Below are 25,559 nucleotides of genomic sequence, written 5' to 3' on the forward strand. Positions count from 1 at the left end.
ATCTATGGATTTATATAGTGTATAAACAGAGCGAATCCTGCTTCCATCTATGGATTTATATAGTGTATAAACAGAGCGAGTCCTGCTTCTATCTATCTATGGATTTATATAGTGTATAAACAGAGCGAGCCCTGCTTCTATCTATGGATTTATATAGTGTATAAACAGAGCGAGCCCTGCTTCTATCTATGGATTTATATAGTGTACAAACAGAGCGAGCCCTGCTTCTATCTATCTATGGATTTATATAGTGTATAAACAGAGCGAGCCCTGCTTCTATCTATGGATTTATATAGTGTATAAACAGAGCGAGCCCTGCTTCTATCCATCTATGGATTTATATAGTGTATAAACAGAGCGAGTCCTGCTTCTATCTATCTATGGATTTATATAGTGTATAAACAGAGCAAGCCCTGCTTCTATCTATGGATTTATATAGTGTATAAACAGAGCGAGCCCTGCTTCTATCTATCTATGGGTTTATATAGTGTATAAACAGAGCGAGCCCTGCTTCTATCTATCTATGGATTTATATAGTGTATAAACAGAGCGAGCCCTGCTTCTATCTATGGATTTATATAGTGTATAAACAGAGCGAGCCCTGCTTCTATCTATCTATGGGTTTATATAGTGTATAAACAGAGCGAGCCCTGCTTCTATCTATCTATGGGTTTATATAGTGTATAAACAGAGCGAGCCCTGCTTCTATCTATCTATGGATTTATATAGTGTATAAACCGAGCGAGTCCTGCTTCTATCCATCTATGGATTTATATAGTGTATAAACAGAGCGAGCCCTGCTTCTATCTATGGATTTATATAGTGTATAAACAGAGCGAGTCCTGCTTCTATCTATGGATTTATATAGTGTATAAACAGAGCGAGCCCTGCTTCTATCTATCTATGGATTTATATAGTGTATAAACAGAGCGAGCCCTGCTTCTATCTATGGATTTATATAGTGTATAAACAGAGCGAGCCCTGCTTCTATCTATGGATTTATATAGTGTATAAACAGAGCGAGCCCTGCTTCTATCTATGGATTTATATAGTGTATAAACAGAGCGAGCCCTGCTTCTATCTATCTATGGATTTATATAGTGTATAAACAGAGCGAGCCCTGCTTCTGAATATCTATGGATTTATATAGTGTAGAAACAGAGCGAGCCCTGCTTCTATCTATCTATGGATTTATATAGTGTAGAAACAGAGCGAGCCCTGCTTCTATCTATGGATTTATATAATGTATAAACAGAGCGAGCCCTGATTCTATCTATCTATGGATTTATATAGTGTATAAACAGAGCGAGCCCTGCTTCTATCTATCTATGGATTTATATAGTGTATAAACAGAGTGAGCCCTGCTTCTATCTATGGATTTATATAGTGTATAAACAGAGCGAGCCCTGCTTCTATCTATGGATTTATATAGTGTATAAACAGAGCGAGTCCTGCTTCTATCTATCTATGGATTTATATAGTGTATAAACAGAGCGAGTCCTGCTTCTATCTATCTATCTATGGATTTATATAGTGTATAAACAGAGCGAGCCCTGCTTCCAACCAACTATGGATTTCTATAGTGTATAAACAGAGCGAGTCCTGCTTCTATCTATGGATTTATATAGTGTATAAACAGAGCGAGCCCTGCTTCTATCTATGGATTTATATAGTGTATAAACAGAGCAAGTCCTGCTTCTATCTATCTATGGATTTATATAGCGTATAAACAGAGCGGGTCCTGCTTCTATCTATCTATGGATTTATATAGTGTATAAACAGAGCGAGCCCTGCTTCTATCTATGGATTTATATAGTGTATAAACAGAGCGAGCCCTGCTTCTATCTATCTATGGATTTATATAGTGTATACACATAGCGAGCCCTGCTTCTATCTATGGATTTATATAGTGTATAAACAGAGTGAGCCCTGCTACTATCTATCTATGGATTTATATTGTGTATAAACAGAGCGAGTCCTGCTTCTATCTATCTATCTATGGATTTATATAGTGTATAAACAGAGCGAGCCCTGCTTCTATCTATGGATTTATATAGTGTATAAACAGAGCGAGTCCTGCTTCTATCCATCTATGGATTTATATAGTGTATAAACAGAGCGAGCCCTGCTTCTATCTATCTATGGATTTATATAGTGTATAAACAGAGCGAGCCCTGCTTCTATCTATCTATGGATTTATATAGTGTATAAACAGAGCGAGCCCTGCTTCTATCTATCTATCTATGGGTTTATATAGTGTATAAACAGAGTGAGCCCTGCTTCTATCTATGGATTTATATAGTGTATAAACAGAGTGAGCCCTGCTTCTATCTATCTATGGATTTATATAGTGTATAAACAGTGCGAGTCCTGCTTCTATCTATCTATCTATGGATTTATATAGTGTATAAACAGAGCGAGTCCTGCTTCTATCTATCTATGGATTTATATAGTGTATAAACAGAGCGAGCCCTGCTTCTATCTATCTATCTATGGGTTTATATAGTGTATAAACAGAGTGAGCCCTGCTTCTATCTATGGATTTATATAGTGTATAAACAGAGTGAGCCCTGCTTCTATCTATCTATGGATTTATATAGTGTATAAACAGAGCGGGACGTGCTTCTATCTATCTATGGATTTATATAGTGTATAAACAGAGCGAGCCCTGCTTCTATCTATCTATGGATTTATATAGTGTATAAACAGAGCGAGCCCTGCTTCTATCTATCTATGGATTTGTATAGTGTATAAACAGAGCGAGCCCTGCTTCTATCTATGGATTTATATAGTGTATAAGCAGAGCGAGCAATGCTATTGCAATGAGCCCTACTACAGAGCTTTGCTTTCACTCCCACTGAACCATTAACCATGCTCTCAAGTTAAGGAGCATTATCTCCACAACCCTCTCCACCTTTTCAAACAGTTTCCTTACAAATTACTGCCCCCAAGTGTCTGCAAAATATTTTGATACCCATCTATGGTTTGATATCCCTCATCGGGATCCCATATCACCAATTTGATTTAGATCATTACTATAATTGTCAACGGACTTATTTTATTAATTTGATACCCAGCAGAGCGAGAGGAACTCCAACCCGTAACCTTTTGTGTCACTTTACCCCACTCCCTCTAGCATGTAAGCTCAACCCTGTGCTTCCAACTTTGTTAGTCTCCACCCATTAAACAGCGCTGTGGAATTTGTTGGCGCTATTGAAATAATAATAATAATAATAGGCTGATGAGTGCAGCATTAAGTTTTGAAGACCATTGGCTTAAACCACATGCCTGGTCTCAGTACGTCCACAGGAAAATAACTAGAAGCGGTGGGCTAAATGGTATATGGAATCCAAAAAGGGGGGGATATACAGTTGCTTATTGCAAATGTTTTAACAATAGACTTAGCAATATATTTCTATGTGCAAAGTGACCGTAAATTGCAATAATCAGTGTGCAGCAACAATAAAAAGACTTGTAAACAAACAATAATCAATATGTTGCTTACACTGCAGTACACGTTTAATTTATAGGCACCTACGGCCAGAAGAGACAGATTATTACCATATTAATTGCAGATATTTTCCTAACATTTTTAAACATACCAAGCCCAGCATAGAACTCAGAGCTCCATCAGCTGTTCCATGGCCATTTGAAACAGGTAGCCTTCTGGAAGACTTGGGGCCCCTCCCACTCACCCCATGCTTATTTCTACATTTATAGATAGTCTCCCACACAACTTTCAACCTCTTGAAATTGACAGGTGCAAACACTGATCATCACACCCTTCCAATCTTTTAACTCTATAGAACACATACCCTCTCTCCCTACAGATAGATATCTCACACCAATACTATATACTTTTTGTTTAATTTTTGTTTTTCACAATTTGTTTCATTTTCAACTACACACCTCATACCACTAACATGAATCCAAATATAACCATACTGATATTCTTAATAACCCTTTTTTCAATTCAATTTTGTTCACACCACTACCAGCATAAGCATACACCTCAAACTCGAACACAAATTATCATACACCATGGCATGCTTTGTTCATGTAACTTATCTGCTGGGTGCTGGTGGAGAGTTCTAAAAAATAGCCCTCCTATCCCCACCTCACATAATTATAAAGTATCCCATTCACTATGTGCCCAAACAAAAATGATGTCCAAATTCCTATTCCTTATGTTACTTGCCCTTGCAAATGATGTGGAGTCTAACCCTGGTCCCCCAGCTAATTCTAGTCCTAATCTCCCCACTAAAAAAGGCCTCTCTTTTGTGCACTGCAACATCTGTAGCTTACTCCCTAAACTGGATGCACTGCAAGCCTGGTGTTCCCATTACAAACCAAAAATCATTGTGCTCTCAGAATCTTGGTTAACGACTAAAATACCAGACACTGCCATTGCAATACCGGGGTATTCATGTTTTAGAAATGACAGAGCAAAGAGAGGAGGAGGCATTGTTATTTATGTTGACAATTCCATAAAGTTTACCCCTTTACAAAACCTTAGTCCTCGTGCCACCTTTGATTTCCTCTCTGGCACAATTGAGATCCCGTGCAGTAATTCAATCATTGTTGCTGGAATCTACCGCCCACCTAGCTCCCCTGTGCATTCCCTTTCTGACATAGCCCATCTCCTTAGTGAAACCATAGCTCAAAACCCAAAAAAGTGAACTGTTGGTCTTTGGAGATTTTAATATTAATTGGCTGAATCCTAAAAATAATAGTTCTTGCTCGCTGTTTAAGACTTTGCAGCTAACACAATTAATCTCCTCCCCAACTCGCATAAACATTAAAAGCCTTAACCATACCCTGCTAGATTGGATTCTCTCCACTTCTCCTGATAGAATCAAGGAGGCCGGTGTTCTCCCAAACACATTCAGTGATCACTGTTTAGTGTACTGTGTGCGCAAAATTAAGGCTATTAAATCCTCTCCCAAGGTTAAAATAACAAGGTCCTTCAAAAAATTTAATCTTGAATCCTTTCTAAAGGACATCAAGAACCTCCCATGGCACAGATTAAACATTATCCCGGATCTAGACTGTGCTGTTGAATTCTTTCAGTCTGAACTCCTACAAATTTGGAATCTGCATGCTCCGCTGCGTAAGGTCAGGGTAAAAGGAGCGCATATGAACTGTATCACAGCTGCCCTCATCAAAATGTACCAGTTTCGGGATTCTTTGTGGTCAAAGTTTAAGCGTACCGGCTCTATGAATGATCACTGTGCATATAGACAATGGTGAAATATATGCACAAAACAAACAAAATTGGCCAAGGCCCAATATTTCTATGAAAATCTGAACAATAACATCTCAAACCCTAGAAACTTTTGGAAAGTCATAAATAAACTACAAACTCCCCCAATCCACTCCCAACCCTCCACTGTCAAAGTGGATAACCAAACCCTGCAACTTCCCTTAGATGTAGCAAATGCCTTTAACAATTATTTTGTCAGATGCTCCACTGCCCTGATTGCCAAGCTAATAAATGGCACGCATCCTGACACTACAAATGTGGATCAGGTCTCACTAAATTTGCAAACGCCCAATATAGACAAGTTCATTTTTAGACCTGTACCTGTTAGTGTCATTAAAAAAACATCTTAATAATCTAAAAATGAAAAACCAGTCCGGACCTGACCAAATCCCAGCAATGCTGTTGAAGCTCAGTGAGCCGGCAATTGCTAAACCCGTTGCAACTCTAATTAATGAATCCTTGGTGTCTGGCTACATACTCAAACTTTGGAAGACTGCGAGAGTAGTGCCTATCCATAAAAGTGGAGACACTACCTTGGTTTCTAACTATCGCCCTATATCATTGCTCCCGGTATTGTCAAAAATCTTAGAAAAATGTGTCCATACGCAACTATGTGAGTATTACCAACAATCAAACTATCTGACCCCTGATCAATCGGACTTTCGCCAGAATCACTCCACTACAACTGCCCTCTTAAAAGTTTGCAATGACATTCAAACTGGCATGGAACAAGGAGACCTAACTGGAGCTATTTTCCTTGATTTTGCCAAGGCCTTTGACATGGTAGACCACGACATTCTACTGCACAAACTCAGGTATTGGTGATTGTCTGCTAACCTGGTTTCGATCGTTTGTATCGGATCGCTCGCAATATGTGTCCATTTCTGACAGGGACTCCCTCCCTCTCCCAGTCACGTGTGGTGTTCCCCAAGGTTCCATTCTCGGCCCCCTACTATTTTCATTATTTATAAATGATCTGCCTAATGTCTGCAAATCCTCAAATGTACACATGTACGCAGATGACACTAATCTATGCGAGCAATTCCGATCTACCGCAGCTTGAGGCTGTGCTTCAAGACCAGTTTACAGAGGTAGAAAAGTGGATCGCAAAAAAGAAACTGTTCCTGAACACTGACAAAACTGTCACAATGATCTTTGGAACAGTACCTAAATTACACAAATTACACAATTCTCACCTATCCATCAAAACAATTTCAAATGGCACACTGACCGCAGTCCACTCTTTCAAATACTTGGGTATGATGTTAGACCCCAATCTATCTTTTGGCCTGCACATAGAAAAACTTGCATCTAAACTTTATCCAAAACTAGGTTCCCTGTACAGAAACAAATCCTGCCTAAGCCCTTCAGTAAAGGAAAAGATTGTACAGCAAATGCCGATGCCAATCATTGATTATGGGGATGTAGTATATGCATCTGCATCGCAATCACACATTAATAAACTCAACACATTGTATAACTCGTTCTGCCGATTTGTGCTACAATGTAATTACAGGACCCACCATTGTGACATGCTAAAAGAACTAAACTGGCTGTCGCTGGAATCCAGACGCACCCTTCATCTTTCTAGCCTTGTGTTTAAGAGCTTTCTGGGAAACTCCCACCCTACCTGAACGCAATGCTTTCCCCGGCTGTTCCCACTTCCTACAACCTCCGATCCAGTACCGGCACTTTACTTAGTCTACCCCAATACAAAAAGAAAGCAGCCCGATCCTCCTTCTCCTACAGAGCACCGCATTTGTGGAACGACCTCCCGCATACTTTAAAATCTTCCCTAAGCTTAAAGTCCTTTAAGAGATCCTTCTCTACATACCTCAAAACAGAATGCACCCGTCATGGTTGATTATATATTGCCTACCTGTTCTCTGTTAAATGTTGTATATATTGTATATTAATTTTGTATTTTATTGTACACTAACTGTATCAATGCAATGATTTGTGGACCCAGGACATACTTGAAAACGAGAGAAATCTCAATGTATCCTGGTAAAATATTTTATAAATAAATAAATAATAACAGAGAGATGGTGGAAATGCCACAATGCGGTCTTGCATTATAAAGGGTGCTCATGTCCAATTGCTTGATCTTCTGGAAGCAATTTGCCTAAAAGTTAGAGGGACACTGTAGTCACCAAAACAACTTTAGCTTAATGAAGCAGTTTTGGTCTATAGCTAGTGCCCCTGCAGTCTCGCTGCTCAATTCACTGCCATTTAGGAGTTAGATCTATTTGTTTAAACAGCACCAGTAACACCTCACCTGGGTGAGTCCTAGAGCCTCCATGCAAAAAAAAAAAAAAAAAAAGGTTCATTTTTCAATCAGCTCTTACAACAGAGCATGTTGACTTTTAAAGCTATTGTAACAAATGCCCATAAAAAATAGAAAGAAATGGGATTTGTGTGAAAATGGGTGTAAAAGGGAATAAACACCACCTCCACACTGATCCCATGCACCAGGAGGGCACTCCAGCAATGCCCAAAGGGCAACAGAAACAAAAATTCACAAACTGAATATAATGCTAAATAAAAGATATATAGAATTTCTCACACACTCATGGATAGTGTCCACATACAGTGTCAATTCAAAAAGTGATTGTGATAAAAAGTGAAATGACTTCCCTTAGCAATATAGGATATGCCCGAAGATTTCCTCCTATCTTCAATTCAACATGTGTATGGTATAGGGCTATTCCAAGCTAGGGAAATAAGAAATATATGGCATAGTGCAATACTGTATATACTATAATTGGATATATGGGCAAGTGACAAATACTCACTCACACTTTGACATCCCAAGAAGTGCCTTCAGAAATATACTTGGTGTGTCTTCTTTACTTCAAATACTTGGTAAATGTGAATCTCACATAAAAAACAAAGTGCAAAAAAATTGATTGGATGACTGTATGAGTAAAGAGTAAAAAAAGCATTTATTACTTACATCAAAGTAAATAAAAGCAGGTAAATCAGTCCAACGCGTTTCTTCCCTGTTAGGGACTTCCTCAGGGACAATCTTTAACAAAGATGATGAATAAAAATACATACAAACATCCCCTAATATATACCACCCCCAATCAGTCCCAATGATGGTTCTGCAGATCATTCCATTTCTCTTCAGCTGTTTTCAATTCAAATTTGAGTTACTTCCGGGTTTCGGGTGTCCTGTGTGGTCACGTGACGTGCGTGATGACGCTATGCGTTCCACCTTCGTTTCGGCTGTCACTCATAATGACAGGCTGAGATGTTGAAAAAAGTCCAAAAAAGACTGTTTCTGAATAGAAATACAATTGGGGGGAGTGTGCAAAAGGGAATGGCAAAGAGGATAAAGAGATATTGCAAATTTAAAGGTTTTTTGCATAATCTTTATTTATAAAAGACAAAACAGGTTAAAGAGATATTACTGATTTAAAGATTTTTTTAAATCAACTTTATTTATAAAAGACAAAACAAACACACCAGTAACCTGTGTTTCTTACATTGATATATTTATATGTCAGTGTGCATGAATGCCTAACTCCACACTGCATAATGTAATATACTTGCTACACTGCCCCTGCGGAAAGCAATACGTGGGACGCATGTGTAGAAAACTTAAAGAACGAATCCTGGAACATAAAAATAATATTAGAAAACAATATGATAAACACTCAGTTCCCATGCATTGTAACTCATGTCCTAATTTTAGTTGGAAACATTTCCACTATATAGGTTTAGAAACCATTAATAATCATTGGAGGGGTGGCAATCTCATTAAAAGATTGGATCAATATATTAAAAACCCTTCAACCAGGAGGACTAAATGCATATTATAGATATAGATCTGTGGTGCTTCTTAGAGTAATCCTTTTTTCCTCTGCTCTCTATGGGTGGTGTATATTGTCATATATCCCTCTGTATGCGTTTTGGTATTGAACAAGCCAAGAATCTATTCTACTTTTTCCCACCATCGAATATAGAGGAACGTTTCCTCTCAAACTCATAAATACTTGGTCTTCCAGTGGCATTAGATATTCCTTCATTTTAAAATTACAGATTTTTTGTTGAAGGTAGAAAATCTACCATGTTTTATTATTACACATCTTTTATTATCATTATTTTTATATACATTTATGGCATATCTTGGCTTGTGCATATTACATTATGCAGTGTGCATGCTGCCTTATGCAGTGTGGAGTTAGGCATTCATGCACACTGACATATAAATATATCAATGTAAGAAACACAGGTTACTGGTGTGTTTGTTTTGTCTTTTAGAAATAAAGTTGATTTAAAAAAATCTTTAAATCAGTAATATCTCTTTAACCTGTTTTGTCTTTTATAAATAAAGATTATGCAAAAAACCTTTAAATTCGCAATATCTCTTTATCCTCTTTGCCATTCCCATTTGCACACTCCCCCCAATTGTATTTCTATTCAGAAACAGTCTTTTTTGGACTTTTTTCAACATCTCAGCCTGTCATTATGAGTGACAGCCGAAACGAAGGTGGAACGCATAGCGTCATCACGCACGTCACGTGACCACACAGGACACCCGAAACCCGGAAGTAACTCAAATTTGAATTGAAAACAGCTGAAGAGAAATGGAATGATCTGCAGAACCATCATTGGGACTGATTGGGGGTGGTATATATTAGGGGATGTTTGTATGTATTTTTATTCATCATCTTTGTTAAAGATTGTCCCTGAGGAAGTCCCTAACAGGGAAGAAACGCGTTGGACTGATTTACCTGCTTTTATTTACTTTGATGTAAGTAATAAATGCTTTTTTTACTCTTTACTCATACAGTCATCCAATCAATTTTTTTGCACTTTGTTTTTTATGTGAGATTCACATTTACCAAGTATTTGAAGTAAAGAAGACACACCAAGTATATTTCTGAAGGCACTTCTTGGGATGTCAAAGTGTGAGTGAGTATTTGTCACTTGCCCATATATCAAATGAATATAATGCTGACTGGAGATAAAGATGTAGGCACCAAAGCACCCAGTGGTATGGAACAATGTAACCCTCTGATGTAGGCACCAAAGCACCCAGTGGTATGGAACAATGTAACCCTCTGATGTAGGCACCAAAGCACCCAGTGGTATGGAACAATGTAACCCTCTGATGTAGGCACCAAAGCACCCAGTGGTATGGAACAATGTAACCCTCTGATGTAGGCACCAAAGCACCCAGTGGTATGGAACAATGTAACCCTCTGATGTAGGCACCAAAGCACCCAGTGGTATGGAACAATGTAACCCTCTGATGTAGGCACCAAAGCACCCAGTGGTATGGAACAATGTAACCCTCTGATGTAGGCACCAAAGCACCCAGTGGTATGGAACAATGTAACCCTCTGATGTAGGCACCAAAGCACCCAGTGGTATGGAACAATGTAACCCTCTGATGTAGGCACCAAAGCACCCAGTGGTATGGAACAATGTAACCCTCTGATGTAGGCACCAAAGCACCCAGTGGTATGGAACAATGTAACCCTCTGATGTAGGCACCAAAGCACCCAGTGGCATGGAACAATGTAACCCTCTGATGTAGGCACCAAAGCACCCAGTGGTATGGAACAATGTAACCCTCTGATGTAGGCACCAAAGCACCCAGTGGTATGGAACAATGTAACCCTCTGATGTAGGCACCAAAGCACCCAGTGGTATGGAACAATGTAACCCTCTGATGTAGGCACCAAAGCACCCAGTGGTATGGAACAATGTAACCCTCTGATGTAGGCACCAAAGCATCCAGTGGTATGGAACAATGTAACCCTCTGATGTAGGCACCAAAGCACCCAGTGGTATGGAACAATGTAACCCTCTGATGTAGGCACCAAAGCACCCAGTGGTATGGAACAATGTAACCCTCTGATGTAGGCACCAAAGCACCCAGTGGTATGGAACAATGTAACCCTCTGATGTAGGCACCAAAGCACCCAGTGGTATGGAACAATGTAACCCTCTGATGTAGGCACCAAAGCACCCAGTGGTATGGAACAATGTAACCCTCTGATGTAGGCACCAAAGCACCCAGTGGTATGGAACAATGTAACCCTCTGATGTAGGCACCAAAGCACCCAGTGGTATGGAACAATGTAACCCTCTGATGTAGGCACCAAAGCACCCAGTGGTATAGAACAATGTAACCCTCTGATGTAGGCACCAAAGCACCCAGTGGTATGGAACAATGTAACCCTCTGATGTAGGCACCAAAGCACCCAGTGGCATGGAACAATGTAACCCTCTGATGTAGGCACCAAAGCACCCAGTGGTATGGAACAATGTAACCCTCTGATGTAGGCACCAAAGCACCCAGTGGTATGGAACAATGTAACCCTCTGATGTAGGCACCAAAGCACCCAGTGGCATGGAACAATGTAACCCTCTGATGTAGGCACCAAAGCACCCAGTGGCATGGAACAATGTAACCCTCTGGTTACATTCTTCCATACCACTGGATGCTTTGGTGCCTACATCTTTATCTCCAGTCAGCATTATGGTAACAAATGCCCTGTTCGTTTGGATTACAATTTTGTTACGGTTTGAACTCTTGTTGCATACGAATACCGCATACGAATTTAAAAACGAACAAACTACACCCAATTTGTTCGTATACCGAACGTTAGACCACCCAAGCCAGTCGTGTGCTGCCAATTCACTCATGTGACTCTATGCCAAACCACAACCGTAACGTTCTAAGTGGTTCACTGGGTGGCCGTCGATTTGAATGCACAAACACGTGGCGGCTTCTTGTTTTGTCGAACACGTCCAGCGGGATTTGGTCATCGAGTGTCTAGAACTATTTTCGGACACTCCATCTCCCGAACACCGCTGAGACTTCCAGGACCACTTAGATTTGTGATAATTTATCCGAAGAAGGCGGCATTCGGTAGAAATAACATGTGAATGAAGCAGCACACGACCACCACACGCACGAACATTTATGGGAACTGTTCAAAATTTTTCAATGCACGAAAGAGACCGGCCACACCAGCTGAATTCAGAACTATTTTGGGCAGTAGCCTCGTGTGCGGCAGGGCAGAAATGGAACTTCCATCTAAATCCTGAACCGATTCGTATTATTTTTTTTTTTAACATGTTGTTCCCCTGACTATGTGCCATCAGAAAATATATGTTTTATGGGGTTTGGATATGGTTTTAGGGTATTTCTGAAAATGGGTAAAACATGTAATTTATTTGTTTTGAGATAATTGAGTTGATACAGTTATTAACTCAATTATCTCCCAAGCAGAGGGGAATTAATTGTGTAATGAATGGGAGTGTTTCATTATGTGACTTTATGTTTATTGGCTGTTCACTGTATTTCCCTGTGCCCAACAAGGTCCACCTGGGTGGCAACTTGTTGGAAAAGTTGCACAAAAGGCCAGCCTGGCCCCATTGAAAATTAGTTCTGCTTAACCCTCAACACGTAGCCTTGTCTCGTGCTTGTAGGGAACCTGCTACACAGCTAATCACTAGCTCTCGTAAGAGCTCTACTATACCTTCAACTGCTGGTTCGGCTGAGATGACATCTGGAGGGAAAAGGACATCTCTATTGGCATACACCCCTCTGATACTCAGGGTGGCCGTTACAGCTATCTCTTGCTCCATTAATGGAACACTACAACTTTAGGAACACAAACATTTATGTCTGGGGGTTATAGTGATCTGCTCCATATTTAGATTCAGGAGACCCCCTAAATAGTTAAGCAGGAAATTCTTACATGCCTTTTATCCAGTGCCTTAAAGGGACACTATAGTCACCAGAACAACTACAGCTTATTGTATTTGTTCTGGTGAGTAGAATCCTTCCCTTCAGGCTTTTTGCTGTAAACACTGTCTTTCCAGAAAAAATGCAGTGTTTACATTACAGCCTAAGGATTCCTCCACTGGCCACTCCTCAGGTGGCTGTTAGTTGTGCTTCCTGGGGCAGTGCTGCACAGTGTGACTGACATTCAGTGTCTCCACCCTCCGCATGGAGACACTGAACTTTCCTCATAGAGATGCATTGATTCAATTTATCTCTATGTGGAGATGCTGATTGGCCAGGGCTGTGTTTGTACTGGCTCTGCCCCTGATCTGCCTCCTATGGGGACGCATTTTGATTGACTCATACCACCACTTCTGATGAGGTCAGAGGTCAGATGCAGTTCAGGGGCAGTGGCTCCAAACTGGAATAAAAGTTAGATTTCACTATATTTACGGGGCAAGAGAGGGCCAAGGGGGCTAGATGGTGGTTTTAACCCTATAGGGTCAGGAATGCATGTTTGCGTTCCTGACCCTATAGTGTTTCTTTAAGGGAGCAGTAGCACTGAGACACTTAGTCTGAGATCACATCATCCAGCAGGCGTCAGTCCCTCTGCGTCTCGTCAAATCCAATGCTTTACATAAAAACACTGGAAAAAAGTAGCTCACGCATGGCGCGTGCCGCGCACATCCAATTAAAAGCTTCTAATAGGAAAGCATTAATTCCAAGGTTTTCTGAAGATGGGGCAAAGGGTCCCGGGGAAAGGGACAAGGGGCTGGGAAAGTGAGCCAAGGTACCAGAGGCAAGGATCAGGGAAAGCAGGGCAAGGGGCAGTTGTGACCTGTAAATGTTTAACTAAACAATTAGCTGGCGTGCAAGTGCATTCAATGTTTGTTTTGTAGTCTCCTTGAATGCAGCCCCCCATATTGGTCCTACATATTCCAACCACCCAACACAAAAACGTTAGCTAGTAATGAATGAAGGACAATGAAAGGAAGGTTACATACGACATGGCTCTCACCTGAGCGCAGGTTGGTCATGGTGGCAGGATATTCCAGACTATTGGGGTTGTGGGTGGTGACTCCAATCTCTATAGACCCTGACCATTTATCAACCAACTTGTCAATCCGTATCTGTGAAGATATAATAATTAGGTGAATGGCAAAAGACTTTACAAATTTAACAAGGTGTTCTTTATCTCACTGTCTCTCTGGCTGCCCGTCTCCCATTCATCTCACTGGCTGCCCGTCTCCCATTCATCTCACTGGCTGCCCGTCTCCCATTCATCTCACTGGCTGCCCGTCTCCCATTCATCTCACTGGCTGCCCGTCTCCCATTCATCTCACTGGCTGCCCGTCTCCCATTCATCTCACTGGCTGCCCGTCTCCCATTCATCTCACTGGCTGCCCGTCTCCCATTCATCTCACTGGCTGCCCGTCTCCCATTCATCTCACTGGCTGCCCGTCTCCCATTCATCTCACTGGCTGCCCGTCTCCCATTCATCTCACTGGCTGCCCGTCTCCCATTCATCTCACTGGCTGCCCGGTCTCCCATTCATCTCACTGGCTGCCCGGTCTCCCATTCATCTCACTGGCTGCCCGTCTCCCATTAGCTGCCGGTCTCCCATTAGCTGCCGGTCTCCCATTAGCTGCCGGTCTCCCATTAGCTGCCGGTCTCCCATTAGCTGCCGGTCTCCCATTAGCTGCCGGTCTCCCATTAGCTGCCGGTCTCCCATTAGCTGCCGGTCTCCCATTAGCTGCCGGTCTCCCATTAGCTGCCGGTCTCCCATTAGCTGCCGGTCTCCCATTAGCTGCCGGTCTCCCATTAGCTGCCGGTCTCCCATTAGCTGCCGGTCTCCCATTAGCTGCCGGTCTCCCATTAGCTGCCGGTCTCCCATTAGCTGCCGGTCTCCCATTAGCTGCCGGTCTCCCATTAGCTGCCGGTCTCCCATTAGCTGCCGGTCTCCCATTAGCTGCCGGTCTCCCATTAGCTGCCGGTCTCTTTCATTTCCCAATCTATAATGAGATCCCAGGCTCCTCCATTCCACATCTTCCTAAATACCTTCTATTCTTTCTAAATATACAAAGTGAAAATGTTTACTCACCGTAAATTATTTTTTTCTTTATATGGTGGAAGCACGTATGGGTTGTGCTTCCTAATTCGGACAAGCATCTGCAAGATAGGAAGAAATGTCCCTCCCCCTTTACCCTATAAAGGGCTTCCCCAGCAAACCCACCTAAGTTGTAGCAAGAATAAACACCCACGCCATACATCGCAAACAAGATTTGTAATTCAGAAGGAGGGAGATTTGTACTGCCACCATATTAAGAAAAAAATTATTCACGGTGAGTAAAAATTTCATTTTTTTCTGACATATGATGGCAGTACGTATGGGATACAGCAAGATCCCCAATCGGGTGGGCTTTATGCCTCAACAGTTTGTAGTAAGTACCTTATGCCCTAATGCAATTTTAGAGGAAGAGAGTACCTCTAGCCTGAAATGCCTGACAAAGGTGCTAAAAGATGACCAAGAAGCAGTCTGGTCGATTTCTTCGGGTGAAGCAATAGCTTTCTCTGCCCATAACGTGGCCATTGCTTTTGTGGAATGTGCTGTGAGAGAAATTGGCATAAGAAAACTACTGAAGCGCAAGCCAATTTGATAGACCAAACAAAGAGAAATAGAATTACGAAAGGCTTCCTTCTAATTAAACTTTACTTAGAAGATGACAACGGGTGATCTGGTTCACTGTATTCGCTGATCTTGATAGGTAAACCTGTATTGCCCTTTTTAACCTCTAGTATATGCCATCTTTGTTCCAGCAGGGAGGTGACATTGTTGTAGTAGGATGAGCAGATAAACGGTTCTAAAGGATAACTCTGGAAGAATTAAATGATGAAACACTACTTTACCCTGACGGAATATACTAAATTCCACTGAAGAAGAAAAAGCCCGAAAGCTCGACTACTCTCTTGGCAGAGGTAATGGCCACTAAGAATGCTGTTTCAGCTTTAGAATCTTAAAGAGGAACCACCTCCAAGATTGAAAAACTTCCTGGGTGGCCTAAGAAGCCTATTGCATAAAATAAACTTCCAACTAGTATATACAAAGACCAATCCTTTCCCAGAAAGAACTTACAGAATACAATTTGGTCTTAAAGTGGAAACGCCCAACCTGTGGAAATCTCATGAAGGAAGTGTAAATCTGAACCATTGGACAAATGAACTAGAAGACAATGATGTTCCTTACAGTAATGTAGAAACTCTACCCAACTCCTCATGTAAAAGTTAGAGGCGGAGCGACTAGTAGATTGGATTCTGCCTTATGAAGACTCAGAAGATGAAGGATCCACCATGCAGTTGCCTTGCCATCAATATGAACCCATTAAACACTTCCAGTAGCCCATCCTGTCATCTAAAAGTGTTTTTGAGATAGGGAGATCCCAAAACCTGGAAATCATCTCCATAGAAACATAGAATGTGACGGCAGATAAGAACCATTCGGCCCATCTAGTCTGCCCAATTTTCTAAATACTTTCATTAGTCCCTGGCCTTATCTTATAGTTAGGATAGCCTTATGCCTATCCCACGCATGCTTAAACTCCTTTACTGTGTTAACCTCTACCACTTCAGCTGGAAGGCTATTCCATGCATCCACTACCCTCTCAGTAAAGTAATACTTCCTGATATTATTTTTAAACCTTTGTCCCTCTAATTTAAGACTATGTCCTCTTGTTGTGGTAGTTTTTCTTCTTTTAAATATAGTCTCCTCCTTTACTGTGTTGATTCCCTTTATGTATTTAAATGTTTCTATCATATCCCCCCTGTCTCGTCTTTCTTCCAAGCTATACATGTTAAGATCCTTTACCTTTCCTGGTAAGTTTTATCCTGCAATCCATGAACCAGTTTAGTAGCCCTTCTTTGAACTCTCTCTAAGGTATCAATATCCTTCTGAAGATAGGGTCTCCAGTACTGTGTACAGTACTCCAAGTGAGGTCTCACCAGTGTTCTGTACAATGGCATGAGCACTTCCCTCTTTCTACTGCTAATACCTCTCCCTATACAACCAAGCATTCTGCTAGCATTTCCTGCTGCTCTATTACATTGTCTGCCTACCTTTAAGTCCTCAGAAATAATCACCCCTAAATCCCTTTCCTCAGATGTTGAGGTTAGGACTCTATCAAATATTCTGTACTCTGCCCTTGGGTTTTTACGTCCAAGATGCATTATCTTGCACTTATCCACATTAAATGTCAGTTGCCACAACTCTGACCATTTTTCTAGTTTACCTAAATAATTTTCCATTTGGCTTATCCCTCCTGGAACATCAACCCTGTTACATATCTTAGTATCATCCGCAAAAAGACACCTTACCATCAAGACCTTCTGCAATATCACTAATAAAAATATTAAAGAGAATGGGTCCAAGTACAGATCCCTGAGGTACCCCACTGGTGACAAGCCCAAGCTTCGAATATACTCCATTGACTACAACCCTCTGTTGCCTGTCACTCAGCCACTGCCTTACCCATTCAACAATATTGGAATCCAAACTCAAAGATTGTAGTTTATTGATAAGCCTTCTATGTGCAACAGTGTCAAAAGCCTAACGGAAATCTAGGTAAGCAATGTCTACTGCACCACCCTGATCTATAATTTTAGTTACCCAATCAAAAAAATCAATAAGATTAGTTTGACATGATCTCCCTGAAGTAAACCCATGTTGTCCATCAGGGCTGAAAACCAGCTAGTGTTTGGTCAGTACGGAAAGATTGACAGAACCACTGCTCTGTCCGTTCATCTCTTGTGAAGAAGTCTTGGGGTCAGTCTATAGGGAAAAAAAAACGCAAGCCCGGAGAAATGTCCTGTACAGGGAGGCAAACCTGGGAATCTTAATGTTCTCCCTCCTTGCCATAAGGTCTATCCGGGCCCTCCAAATCTCCCTTTAGAATGGTGAGCATCATAGGATCTATAGACATTCTCTTGATCCCACTCCCTCATACTGGGGTTGTAGGTGACCTCCTAGAGATCCTGAGCCCAGTACACAGTTTGGTACACAGTTGAAACAGACTTTGCCACTGGCACCACCCTGTCTGTCCTAATAAGTCTCTCTATTAAGTCTCTCTATTAAATCAAGATCTGAATCGGCGAGGGGAGTGAAGAACTGACTTACGAGCTCTGAAATTAGTTGACCAATTTCTTTGGACCAAGAATGCTGGCACATTAGAGAATTTAGAGGTGAGCCCCAGCCTTATGAAGGGAGTCAAATCTGCTGGGGAATTTAACCTGTGACCCCCAAGGGTTGAACCAAGCATTAGCCCACTGAGCTATCTACACTTCGTATAGAAATGTAGGATTCTGCCTCCAACCTTCCTGGCATCAGAAATTCCTAGTCATGTCGGACCTGGTTCTACAACCAGGTAAAAACTACTTGTCTTGAGGCAGAGCTTTTTTAACAAAGGTTATAAGATATCCATTTTCGGGGGCGGGGCCAAGCTGAAAAGCTGAGAAGTCGCAGAAAAGCTGGGCTCCTGCTGTATTTGCCAATTTCGGGTTAAAAACTTACTAAATTGAAGCCTAAAGAATCAGAGATAGGCCACCTACAACAGGGGTGACCCGGCAGCAAACCTGAAACCCTTATTGAGTGCCCGACGGATCAGACACCCAGAACGGAAAGCCGCGGCCTGCGGGGGATGGGAACGGGGAGAGGCGGCCGCTCTCCTCGCCCAGACACTGGAGGCACGGCCCAACAGATGCCCTGCTCCCCCCCAGAACGGCGGGGGTTATCCCGGTTGAACGCAAAGAAGCAACCTACCCACCATTGCGCCAGCTGAGAGTCATGGCGAGCAGCGGAGCAACATGAAACGAGACAACATGGCCGCCGCCACGTGCACCTGGCCCTCACGGAATGTGGCGCTTGAAGCTAAACTGGACGAGCTGTTCGCCAAGTTCTGGGCGAAGCTGGCGTCCAGGGAGCAACTGGCAGGCACAAACATACCTGCAAAGCAGCGGACACTCACCCGCACAGAGCCGGCACCACCACGAGCTCCTAGCGACACACAGGGTGAGCCACAGCCAGCAGACACGTGGAGTCTATGGGCCAAAGCGACAGCAACTGCCAACAACAGTGACAAACCACAAAACCCACCCGGCGAACTCTACTCAACGCCCAGAGCTCACACTGATGACGCTGAGGAGATAGCACACCATCACAGGCAGGAATGGAAGGCGGCTGAAGTTACCTGCACGGGCCGCGCCAAAACCCACATGCCGACTAGGAGCAGAGGCAGGGGCCCCCTGGGCACACTCCTGTGCAAATCCCGGGCTAACCGCCCGACGCACCTCACCGCATGGGGAGACCACGCCATCACCAGGCCCATGCACACTTCTTCCGAGCTGGGGGTTCACCTGGAGGTAACCCTTCCACGCCACCCAAGGGGACAGCCGAACTCCGGCGGATCCTTGGGCCCTCGACCCTGTTGATGGGGTCAATGGACATGTGGCAAGGGCCCCTGCTAAGGCCTCGGGTCAAAGAAACAGCACCTGGACGACGGGCACCCAGGAAGTACAGGGGGAGAGATGCAACCTGGGGAGAAGAGACACACCTGCCACTGCACCGCACACAGAGAGAGCAGGTGGGGGAAACCGAGACTGCTCTCAGGCGCCCTCACTGTATTTGGACTTTAAGTGGCATAGGCTAAACGCCATAAACGGACTCACACCAGAATTAACAGACAAAAAGGTATAGTTTGTGGCGCTAAATGACAGCTGCTGGAACACACTAGTGGGATTTAATCACCACAATCCCACAATAAACATAACACAAGAATACAAAGAAGTGTGCAGCGCTCGTGATAGATACACACAATAATATATTGGTGGTGTATCCCAAAATTATATGTGTGAAATAAGGGTAAATACCTTATTATAATAGGTCTGTGTCAATTAAGCTCCTATACATAATAAACAAAAAAGAGCATAGTATAATACTGCAATGTAAAATGGATCAAATATAGCAGTCTTAATGGTCCCACTCACATGGGTTGGAGCCTGTTAGTGAATAAACTGGCTCAGGTAAAAGCGCTTTAGGGAGGAATTTCCACTGAAGTCCACAAGGCTGGAGCTTGAACCTCCGAATACAAGGGAAATAGAGCAGGCAAAACACCAATTTTTAGAAATATATCAAATGAATTATTTATTAAAAAGCATTTAAAATCTTACATTCCAAATTGGGTAATGTCAGCATCAAGCACAGGGCGTTTCAACGTCACAATACGTCTTCCTCAGGTGCAGTATTGTATACAAGCTCCACATACATTTAAATAAGCTATTTTGCCCGGGAAACGGGTACAAGGAACCCGCCCCCTATGCCCATCTACCAATCACATAAGTCCCTTTTAATCCGTGGCTCCGGACTCTGACGTTGCTGTCATCACTTCCGCGTTCTTGCGTTCCACCGCAGTTACTTCCGGGTTCGCATGCGTTCCACTTACGGTATTCATGCGTTCCAGCCGTTATCAAGTCCGTTTTTACTTATAATCATCAGAATTAATAGTCCAGCATACACAGGATGGAATAAGCTCAAGGCAAAGAAAGAAAAGGGGGGGGAAAGTATACAAAAAAATCATCAGTGTGAATTACCCTAAACAAGGGAACTAATTTTATAATCTATCATAATTTAATTATATATACATAATAAAACATAATTAAGAATAATATTAAATATAATTATACATTTCCAAATCAATATTCAAGCCATTAGGAGAGAGGGTTTCCAATTCAAAGATCCATTTCATCTCAGTTTTATTTAGGATCCTTATATGGTCACCCCCTCTCCATGGCTTAAAAACCCTTAAAATTTGAATCCTTTTGTTAGAACCTTAATATGATTGTCACTTAGCATTTTATTAGATAGATTGAAAATCTTAATAGGTTCTACTTGCTTATTCTCATTATTTTCTAGAACTCCCTTGGCCTTCTTCTCACCCTTTCCTCCTCTAGTTCCCCTTCCACTGAAAAACGTTGTCTCTTTTGGTGGGAATGTTGAGGTCTTACGAAGGTGTGATGAGGATTCGGGGTTCCTAAAAAAAAAACCAGCCCTTTTTTCTACATCTCGAAGGGGTTCAAATCTGTTCGTATGAGCATATGATCTTTCTGTCATTTGACCCTTAGGATGATGTTCCCTAGGATGCGGTATATATGCATTAGATATTTTAGAATGTTTATAGTAGAACCTATTAAGATTTTCAATCTATCTAATAAAATGCTAAGTGACAATCATATTAAGGTTCTAACAAAAGGATTCAAATTTGCCCCTAGCTGCAACATCAACAAATTTGACACTTTTCTAGACATGAACAGATTTATGAGGAAACTGTGTCTAAAGAAATTCTTCTTGTCAAAAGATACTAATGATCAAAGGATAGAAGAGCTATCAGAGTTTAATCATACTAACCTCAAACCCAGTTCTACCTTTTTCCCGTACCATCTTAAAAGCCCAAGCATGAAGGCCTTTGAGAAAGCATGTATGACTGACCTTAAAGAAATAAAACCCCTCTCTAAATACCAACTTAATCTAACATGGGGGGAGAAAAAAGCCCTGGAAGATCTGGCCAAAGATGGTAGTATTATCATCAAACCGGCAGACAGGGGGGGGGGGGGGGGGTCGTCATTATGGACAAAAAATTCTATACTGATGAAATATATAAATCAACTGAAAGATGAAAGAACATATGGCAAACTCAAAGCCAATCTTGAACCTAAAATTAAAAAAGAACTGGTCCAATTTTTGGACAAGGGTTCAGAATTGGGTATTTTGGATAGAGATGAGTATAGGTTTCTTAATAAGGAACACGCTATGATTCTGGTTATCTATGTCCTTCCTAAGATCCATAAGGATCCAGTACAACCCCCGGGTAGACCTATTGTGGCAGGGGTGGATTCTTTGTTATCACCCCTGTCGCAATATATTGATACCCTCTTGCAACCTTTGGTTCTCAACACCAAAGCTCATTTAAAGGATTCTATCAATTTTCTTCAAACACTAGACAATTTTGTCTGGTTAGATGGATATATTTTAGTAACCAGTGACGTAGGTAGCCTATATACGGTTATTGAACATGATGTGGGCTGCGAGGCAGTAGAATATTTTCTGAGAACAGCTAATTCTTTTAAAGATGAACAGATCAAGTTTATTATTGACGGGATCAGAATTATATTGCGGAATAACTTTTTCTGGTTTGAGAGTGAGTTCTATATTCAGAAGAGAGGTAGCGCCATGGGGACCAAGTTCGCCCCCAGTTATGCCAACTTGTTTATGGCATACTGGGAGGAGTCCTTTATATATGCACGGCATGACTGGGAGGCGAGCTTGGTCCTGTACAGGCGGTACATAGACGATATATTCTTCATATGGAAGGGAAGTAGAACCTCACTGGATGACTTTTTGCTTTTTCTTAACAACAATACATGGGGCATTAAATTGACCTCAGAAATTAGTTGCCAGGAAGTCCATTTTTTGGATTTAAGAATATTCATAGAGAAAGGGACAGTGAAGACCAAAACCTTCTTCAAAACTGTCGATGTCAATAGTTTTATTGACATCGACAGTTGCCATTTTAAAACTTGGCTCTCTAATGTCCCTAAGGGGCAATTTATGCGACTAAAGCGAAATTGTACTGATGACAACATTTTTATCGAACAATCGGATATCTTAAAGAAGCAATTTTATCAGAAGGGATATGAAAGGGAACAGGTAGAAACCCAATTTGATGAAATCTGTACAAAGCCAAGAGGGGATCTTTTAAAATATAAACGAAAGGAGAATATTGCACAGGAGAAGCAAGTTTCTTTCATATGTGATTTTAACTCCCAAAATTATAGGTTTCATAAAATTCTTAAAAAACACTGGCATATCCTGAGACAAAATGAAGATCTCCTCACTTTTGTGGGAGAGAAACCAAGGATAGTTTATAGAGGAGCCAGTAATTTTAAAAATATTTTAACTAGTAGTTTTATACCTAAAAACTCCCCAAAAAACAGATGTACTGGATAAAGATTTAAAAGGATTCTTCAACTGTGGAAACTGTAAAGCATGCAATAGTAGCAAAATTATAACCAGAAAAACAGATAAATTTTATTCCAATAAAACGAAAAAGGAATATGCAGTAAAAGAATTTATCACATGCACTACTAAGAATGTGATCTATTTATTGTCATGTACGTGCGGACTACAATATGTGGGTCGTACGACCAGACCTTTAAAAGTCAGAATTTGCGAACATCTCAGGAACACTGAAAAGGGAGTTCTTAACCACTCTGTATCGGCACATATTAATTTAACTCACAATGGTGATATTAACAACTTGCACTTCATGGGAATACAGAGGGTTTTTAAGCCATGGAGAGGGGGTGACCATATAAGGATCCTAAATAAAACTGAGATGAAATGGATCTTTGAATTGGAAACCCTCTCTCCTAATGGCTTGAATATTGATTTTGAAATGTATAATTATATTTAATATTATTCTTAATTATGTTTTATTATGTATATATAATTAAATTATGATAGATTATAAAATTAGTTCCCTTGTTTAGGGTAATTCACACTGATGATTTTTTTTGTATACTTTCCCCCCTTTTTTCTTTCTTTGCCTCGAGCTTATTCCATCCTGTGTATGCTGGACTATTAATTCTGATGATTATAAGTAAAAACGGACTTAATAACGGCTGGAACGCATGAATACCGTAAGTGGAACGCATGCGAACCCGGAAGTAACTGCGGTGGAACGCAAGAACGCGGAAGTGATGACAGCAACGTCAGAGTCCGGAGCCACGGATTAAAAGGGACTTATGTGATTGGTAGATGGGCATAGGGGGCGGGTTCCTTGTACCCGTTTCCCGGGCAAAATAGCTTATTTAAATGTATGTGGAGCTTGAATACAATACTGCACCTGAGGAAGACGTATTGTGACGTTGAAACGCGTTGTGCTTGATGCTGACATTACCCAATTTGGAATGTAAGATTTTAAATGCTTTTTAATAAATAATTCATTTGATATATTTCTAAAAATTGGTGTTTTGCCTGCTCTATTTCCCTTGTATTCGGAGGTTCAAGCTCCAGCCTTGTGGACTTCAGTGGAAATTCCTCCCTAAAGCGCTTTTACCTGAGCCAGTTTATTCACTAACAGGCTCCAACCCATGTGAGTGGGACCATTAAGACTGCTATATTTGATCCATTTTACATTGCAGTATTATACTATGCTCTTTTTTGTTTATTATGTATAGGAGCTTAATTGACACAGACCTATTATAATAAGGTATTTACCCTTATTTCACACATATAATTTTGGGATACACCACCAATATATTATTGTGTGTATCTATCACGAGCGCTGCACACTTGGACTCACACCAGACCCAGTATAACCAGGGTAACAGCCAGTTATATTCTACCACCATGGTTTAACGTTGTCTACATTCCATTTTCTTTTTGCGGTTTGTTTTTTATTCTTCATTTATATATTGCCCGTGTTGAAACTAGCAATCCTACTGTTTTACGCCCTAATCCTACCACAGCGCACACAGTAGCTCTTGGCTCAGCCTGTGGTCAACTTGGCGTGTCTCTGCCATGTGAGAGTATTGCATGTGTTAGATAGAGGCTTATGTACCTTATTTACGCTCTAATACTACGGACCCTAACCACATTAGCCTGTTTAAATACCTAGCATAGTATACCCTCGGTACCTGTAATGCTACCAAACCAGCCTAGGTAATACTGCGACAATTGTACCTAACAGTTATGAATATGTACTGTATAAACAAGCCCTCAGATACGCATATGGGCAGTAGACCTGATTGAGCCTTGATTTTTCTAGATTAGAAAATTATAGTTCATGCAGACAGCACACAACCGTATAGACATACTTACCCAGGCTACCACTCTTGCTAGCTACCGCATGCTTAGACCACACACCCATAAGCATCTACGTTGTTCTCCATATCAAGAAGCCTGGTAAAGCCTGGTAAATGACTACCCACAATGCAGGCTCGGTTTCACCACCCATGTGGATGTTTAAACCTGGGGTAATTTAAGTTACTTTTGATGTAATTGCTAGCTCCCAAACGGGCCTGAGGACCCATCGCATGTAATCCCACTATATACCATTGTATAGTTATACATACTTACTGACAGTCTACTTTGGGTGCAATAGATGGTTTAATTGTTTAATGGTTTAAATGTTCAATGTAGACCTAACCTAGATTTCACGTCTTGACCACAACAGTCTCCTAGACACACGGCAGGTTAAGCAGTAGGGCTAGCCTGCAATATCACGACATCATAGACACCGCATGTCCTGTGTCCCACAGAATATACTGAACTTTAGACGACACCACGACACCTAGAGAGACACCACGACACCCGTTATACTGCATCTTACCACGACTTGTTAAAAATATGTTTCTGTTCAACGACTTTAAAAAAAACTAAAAAATGAGGCATTCATAATCCGGAGATGTAATTAATGCTGTTATTCGCTGTGATAACCC

At 41.4% G+C, this 25,559-nt stretch overlaps 1 protein-coding gene across 4 annotated transcripts in view; it reads right to left on the bottom strand.

The window, feature by feature from the left end:
• NEURL4 (neuralized E3 ubiquitin protein ligase 4) overlaps nt 1-25,559 on the bottom strand; it is a 281,694-nt gene that overhangs the window by 151,350 nt on the left and 104,785 nt on the right. For all 4 annotated transcript variants that reach the window (XM_063449847.1, XM_063449846.1, XM_063449844.1 and 1 more), the window contains exon 5: nt 14,035-14,146. In XM_063449847.1, the coding sequence (XP_063305917.1) occupies nt 14,035-14,146 (112 nt within the window). The remainder of the gene's footprint in view (nt 1-14,034; nt 14,147-25,559) is intronic.

The sequence above is a fragment of the Pelobates fuscus genome, chromosome 3 (genome assembly GCF_036172605.1).
Source record: "Pelobates fuscus isolate aPelFus1 chromosome 3, aPelFus1.pri, whole genome shotgun sequence".
NCBI classification, from domain to species: Eukaryota; Metazoa; Chordata; class Amphibia; order Anura; family Pelobatidae; genus Pelobates; species Pelobates fuscus.